A 6,466-nucleotide genomic window follows, 5' to 3' on the forward strand; every position below is an offset into this window, starting at 1 on the left:
TTTTGCCCTTAAAGGCATGTGAGTCATTAGATTCTCATTAAAAAGTGTGCACACACATATCCCATAAATTCGCATTAAGATATGTGTGTGCATATATGTCTCAGTCCGTCCAACAATGATGGATATAAGAGCATATTCCTGTAAGAACAGATTGAACTCAGCAAGTAACAAATAGCTGTCTCCAACAGGAGACTCATTTGGGAACGTAAACCTAAAATGGATCTATAACACAATACCTATAGCCTCCAACATAGTACCCATACAGAAGACCCATTTTAGGTATCACGAGAGACGTAACTCAAATTTAGGTATCCTTTCTCCTCGAGATTCATTTGCAGATAATGTTGTCTTTTACGTTCTATTGTTGGGGAAGACTAAAAATGAGTATAGAACTTTTTATCGCTACCCAAAGAATAAATGTGTTTAGTATTTTAGGTGACGAGACAGAGGTAACACGCATATGGTGCGGCAAAATAGGATTTTCCAATTTAGCTAGCCCTTGGCCTTGCATGCGGCCGGCCATACCTCTCCTTCACCGGCCGCAACCTCCTGCAATAAACCCGGCTAGTTCAGCGCGGCTCACAGGTCCTTTTTATGGACAGCTTTCTCTCCCATGCACGATCGAGACCACCGCACGACGGCCACCCCCCGTCTCCTCCTCATATCCTTCCCCTTCTCGCCTCCATACTTGGTTTGCAAACCATCGCACGCATGCAGCTGGGCGTGGACGGGAGCACGTACGATCGTGTGGCGGGCGCCGTGCGAGTGATCAATGAGTGATCGAGCCATGGGCACGTAACAAGCAAGCAAGCCAGCCAGCCAGCCAGCGAGTGAACAAGGACACGGAAGATGTCAAACCCGCCGCAAAAGAAGGCGATCCGTAATCCCGGCGCCGGCGCCGGCGGGCCGGCGGGCGGCTCGCGGGGACCGGCGGGGAACACGGTGAAGTTCGCGCGGCGGACGGCGAGCGGGCGGTACGTGAGCCTGTCCAGGGAGGACATCGACATGGAGGGTGAGCTGGGGGCGGACTACACCAACTACACGGTGCAGATCCCGCCGACGCCCGACAACCAGCCGATGATGGACCAGGCGTCCGTGGCCATGAAGGCCGAGGAGCAGTACGTCTCCAATTCGCTCTTCACCGGCGGGTTCAACAGCGTCACGCGCGCCCACCTCATGGACAAGGTCATCGAGTCCGAGGTGACACACCCGCAGATGGCCGGCTCCAGGGGCTCCCGCTGCGCCATGCCCGCCTGCGACGGCAAGGTCATGCGCAACGAGCGTGGCGAGGACATCGACCCCTGCGAGTGCAGGTTCAAGATTTGCCGCGACTGCTACCTGGACGCGCAGAAGGACGGCTGCATCTGCCCCGGGTGCAAGGAGCACTACAAGATCGGCGAGTACGCCGAGGACGACCCCAACGACGCGTCGTCGGGCAAGCACTACCTCCCGGGGCCGGGCGGCGGCATGATGAACAACAGCAAGTCTCTGCTGGCACGGAACCAGAACGGCGAGTTCGACCACAACCGGTGGCTCTTCGAGAGCTCGGGCACCTACGGCTACGGCAACGCCTACTGGCCCAAGGGCGGCATGTACGACGACGACCTGGACGACGAAGGCGGCCCCGGCGGCGGCGCCGGCGACGGCATGCTCCCCGAGCAGAAGCCGTTCAAGCCGCTGACCCGCAAGATACCCATGCCGACGTCCATCATCAGCCCCTACCGGATCTTTATCGTCATCCGAATGTTCGTGCTCCTCTTCTACCTCACGTGGCGCGTCCGCAACCCCAACATGGAGGCGCTCTGGCTCTGGGGCATGTCCATCGTGTGCGAGCTCTGGTTCGCCTTCTCCTGGCTGCTGGACATGCTCCCCAAGGTGAACCCCGTGAACCGGAGCACGGACCTCGCAGTGCTCAAGGAGAAGTTCGAGACGCCGTCGCCGTCCAACCCGCACGGCCGCTCCGACCTGCCGGGGCTGGACGTGTTCGTGTCCACGGCCGACCCGGAGAAGGAGCCCGTGCTCACCACGGCCACCACCATCCTGTCCATCCTGGCAGCCGACTACCCAGTGGAGAAGCTGGCGTGCTACGTGTCCGACGACGGCGGCGCGCTGCTCACCTTCGAGGCCATGGCCGAGGCGGCCAGCTTCGCCAACATCTGGGTGCCCTTCTGCAAGAAGCACGACATCGAGCCCCGGCAGCCGGACAGCTACTTCAGTATCAAGGGCGACCCGACCAAGGGCAAGCGGCGGTCGGACTTCGTCAAGGACCGGCGCAAGGTGAAGCGGGAGTTCGACGAGTTCAAGGTGCGCATCAACGGCCTGCCGGACTCCATCCGCCGGCGCTCCGACGCCTTCAACGCCCGCGAGGACATGAAGATGCTCAAGCACCTCCGGGAGAGCGGCGCCGACCCGGCGGAGCAACCCAAGGTGAAGAAGGCGACGTGGATGGCGGACGGCACGCACTGGCCGGGGACCTGGGCCGTGTCAGCGCCGGACCACGCAAAGGGAAACCACGCCGGCATCCTACAGGCACTGCTGATTATTGCATTGACTGATTGCATTGACTGACTGATTGGCAATTGGCTGGTGATGTGATTTGATGTATGCATGGCATTTGGCAATTGGTGGCAGGTGATGCTGAAGCCTCCTTCCCCCGACCCTCTGTACGGGATGCACGACGAGGAGCAGCTGATCGACTTCAGCGACGTGGACATCCGTCTCCCGATGCTGGTGTACATGTCCCGCGAGAAGCGTCCCGGGTACGACCACAACAAGAAGGCCGGCGCCATGAACGCCCTGGTGCGCTGCTCCGCCGTGATGTCCAACGGGCCCTTCATCCTCAACTTCGACTGCGACCACTACATCAACAACGCGCAGGCGATCCGCGAGGCCATGTGCTTCGTGATGGACCGCGGCGGCGAGCGCATCGCCTACATCCAGTTCCCACAGCGCTTCGAGGGCATCGACCCCTCTGACCGCTACGCCAACAACAACACCGTCTTCTTCGACGGCAACATGCGCGCGCTGGACGGCCTGCAGGGCCCCATGTACGTCGGCACGGGCTGCATGTTCCGCCGCTTCGCCCTCTACGGCTTCGACCCGCCGCGCACCACCGAGTACACCGGCTTGCTCTTCAAGAAGAAGAAGGTGACGCTGAGCACGGCGGGCGAGACGACGGACACGCAGTCGCTCAACCACCACAAGCAGCAGGGTGGGGCGGCAGACTTCGACGCCGAGCTCACGTCGATGCTTGTGCCCAGGCGGTTCGGCAACTCGTCGGCGCTGATGGCGTCCATCCCCGTGGCCGAATTCCAGGCCCGGCCGCTGGCGGACCACACGGCCGTGCTGCACGGGCGGCCCCCCGGGTCGCTGACGGTGCCGCGTCCCCCGCTGGACCCGCCGACCGTGGCGGAGGCCGTGTCCGTCATCTCCTGCTGGTACGAGGACAAGACGGAGTGGGGGGACCGCGTGGGCTGGATCTACGGCTCCGTGACGGAGGACGTGGTGAGCGGCTACCGCATGCACAACCGCGGGTGGCGCTCCGTCTACTGCATCCCCAAGCGCGACGCGTTCCTGGGCACGGCGCCCATCAACATGACGGACCGCCTCCACCAGGTGCTGCGCTGGGCCACGGGTTCTGTGGAGATCTTCTTCTCCCGGAACAACGCCTTCCTGGCGTCGCGGAGGCTCATGTTTCTGCAGCGGGTGGCCTACCTCAACGTCGGCATCTACCCCTTCACCTCCATCTTCCTGCTGGTCTACTGCTTCATCCCGGCGCTGTCCCTCTTCTCGGGCTTCTTCATCGTGCAGACGCTCAACGTCGCCTTCCTCTGCTACCTGCTCACCATCACCATCACCCTCATCGCGCTGGGAATTCTCGAGGTCAAGTGGTCCGGCATCGAGCTTGAGGACTGGTGGCGCAACGAGCAGTTCTGGCTCATCTCGGGGACGAGCGCGCACCTGTACGCAGTGGTGCAGGGGCTGCTCAAGGTGATGGCCGGCATCGAGATCTCCTTCACGCTCACGGCCAAGGCGGCGGCGGAAGACAACGAGGACATCTACGCCGACCTCTACGTGGTGAAGTGGTCATCTCTGCTCATCCCGCCCATCACCATCGGCATGATCAACCTCATCGCCATTGCCTTCGCCTTCGCGCGCACCGTCTACAGCGACAACCCGCGCTGGGGCAAGTTCATCGGCGGCGGCTTCTTCAGCTTCTGGGTGCTGGCGCACCTCTACCCCTTCGCCAAGGGCCTCATGGGCCGCCGCGGCAAGACGCCCACCATCGTCTTCGTTTGGTCGGGACTCATCTCCATCACCATCTCCCTGCTCTGGGTTGCCATCAGCCCGCCGGAGGCCAGCGCCAGCGGCCGCGGCGCTGGCTTCCAGTTCCCTTGACATCGATCGATCGCTTAGCTTTAAATTTGTCAGATGCCAGTTCCGTCGTTCCTGATGACGTCTACGTGTCAACAGTCTGCATGCATTCATTCCAGATTCCACCATATCACTGGTGCTGCACGTACGATATATAGGTGAGCAAAGTAACTAGCTAGAGAGACGTGTCAATCTTCTTGTGTTGAGTTTGGGCTACTTGTTCTCTGGTAGGATTAATCATCGATCAGCATTCCTATAGATAAATGGAATTGTTCAGCTCAGACTGAACTGAAGAACAGATCCAAGATGTACGTATTCATATAAACTTTATTAATTAAGCAGCTGTTATCCTTCTTTTTCGTTATGTTAAGCAGTTCCACTGACTTTGTGTTCTTTGCATGATTTTTTAAGGAATTCTAGAAGTTCCCCAAAAAAGAGCTATCTGGCATTTCGTTTTTCATAAAAAGTATTTAGCAGTCATAAAACGAGTTTAGAGAGCATCTCCAACGGTTTTGCAAATGAATTTTGCATTCTTATTCACTACCGGAAAACCGGAGTTCGCCGTGTGCCCGCAGCTTTGCCGTGTGCAATACGTCGAGCACACGGCAAAGAGCTGATTTGTCGTGTGCCACTCAGCCCAGCACACGGCAAACGTTTAGCACTCGGCGTTTACGTCCTTCGCCGTGTGCTGAACAGAAGAACACACGGTGAAGTCAACACATTTGCCGTGTGCCGAGGAAATACACACGGCGAAAATAAAACACACGGTGAATGCACTCTTTGCCGTGTGCCAGCACGGGGCTGACGGCAAAATTCTGACGCCGTCGGCCACCGTTGGCTGCCGTCAACTCTTTGCCGTGTGCCAACTAGAAGCACACGGCAAACCCTCAATCTTTGCCGTGTGCTAGTTGTCGACGAAAGCTAGTCGGCAGTCTACCTTGGGGTATACCCACGGTAGTAGTTTATCGGTAGACGGTGCGCAAACTACGAACTCGATGGTGACGCAAGACACGGACAAGCTTTTTATCCAGGTTCGGCCGCCGAGTTGGCGTAATACCTACGTCCTGCGTCTGGTCGTATTGATTTGTGTTGAGAGAATATGGTGTATGACTTGTCCTCTAGGGGACCCCTGCCCCTCCTTATATATCCTGAAGGGACAGAGTTACAAGCAAAGTATCCTATTTTGTACAAAATCTTGTAGCCTTGCGGTGCACGCCGACCAGTCGTGCGCCGCACGTCTTCATCTTGTGGGCCGAGCCACCTCTGATGGTGCGGCCCATATAGGCCCATGAGGGTATAGGGGTTTATACCCCCACAGCTAGTCCCCGAGCACCATGTATTATGATGTAACACGCCGTCTTGAGCTTCTTCGATCAGTGAGGCTTGACGTCTTCAATAAGTAGGAAAGTCGCCCAAACAGTTGCAACGGTATTTTGACCAACTCAAAAGACAGTTGATCAACATTGACATCGAAGAAGCAGGTTGTTCGAAGAATGCATGGTGCTCTTAATCAAAAAAGTTTTCTTTCCTGGTGAAGTGTGCCCACTTTACTTTTCTGAAAAGTATAGTCTTTCAAAAAGCAAGCATATTCACCGCAAGGTGAAGTGTGCCCACTTAGTCCCCGAGCCTGGTAGTAGGTGACGTAGGCACGTGGTGCCAGGGTCAAAAGAAAAGTCCTCAAAGAAATTCTGAAACTGAGATGCATCGCCAGATGCATCGTACCGATGTAGTCCCCGAGCTTGCTGGAAGGCGAAGTATGAGCCTTGTAGCAAGGTCTAAAAAATTGAATTTACCAGTCCCCGAGCATATCAAGCTCGTCTGCAATTGAATAGACTAATCGACCAGTCTCCGAGCATATAACGCTCGGTGGTCGGTACAGTCCCCGAATTCTCAAATTGGTGGGCTGGTCGACCAGTCCCCGAGCGTATAGTGCTCGGTGGTCGGTGCAGTCCCCAAGTTCTTAAATTGGTGAGCTGGTCGACCAGTCCCCGAGCGTATAGTGCTCGGTGGTCGGCACAGTCCCCGAGCACGGCGTAGGGACCGGTGGACAAGTCCCCGAGCGTGGTTGGGAACGTAAACGTGCTCGGTGGTC

At 57.5% G+C, this 6,466-nt stretch overlaps 1 protein-coding gene across 1 annotated transcript; it reads left to right on the forward strand.

Moving 5' to 3' along the window:
* On the forward strand, positions 642–4,738 carry LOC8067986 (cellulose synthase-like protein D3). The gene is made up of 2 exons (XM_002444124.2): positions 642–2,529; positions 2,632–4,738. The coding sequence occupies exons 1-2, from the start codon at positions 850–852 to the stop codon at positions 4,396–4,398; spliced, it is 3,447 nt and encodes a 1,148-aa protein (XP_002444169.1). The 5' UTR covers positions 642–849; the 3' UTR covers positions 4,399–4,738.

The sequence above is a fragment of the Sorghum bicolor genome, chromosome 7, assembly GCF_000003195.3.
Source record: "Sorghum bicolor cultivar BTx623 chromosome 7, Sorghum_bicolor_NCBIv3, whole genome shotgun sequence".
Taxonomy (NCBI): Eukaryota; Viridiplantae; Streptophyta; class Magnoliopsida; order Poales; family Poaceae; genus Sorghum; species Sorghum bicolor.

Coding starts and splice junctions, on each gene's coding strand:
- LOC8067986 (XM_002444124.2), top strand. CDS start 850: ATGTCAAACCCGCCGCAAAAGAAGGCGATCCGTAATCCCGGCGCCGGC. Junction 2,530..2,631: donor ACCACGCCGGCATCCTACAG/GCACTGCTGATT, acceptor AATTGGTGGCAG/GTGATGCTGAAGCCTCCTTC.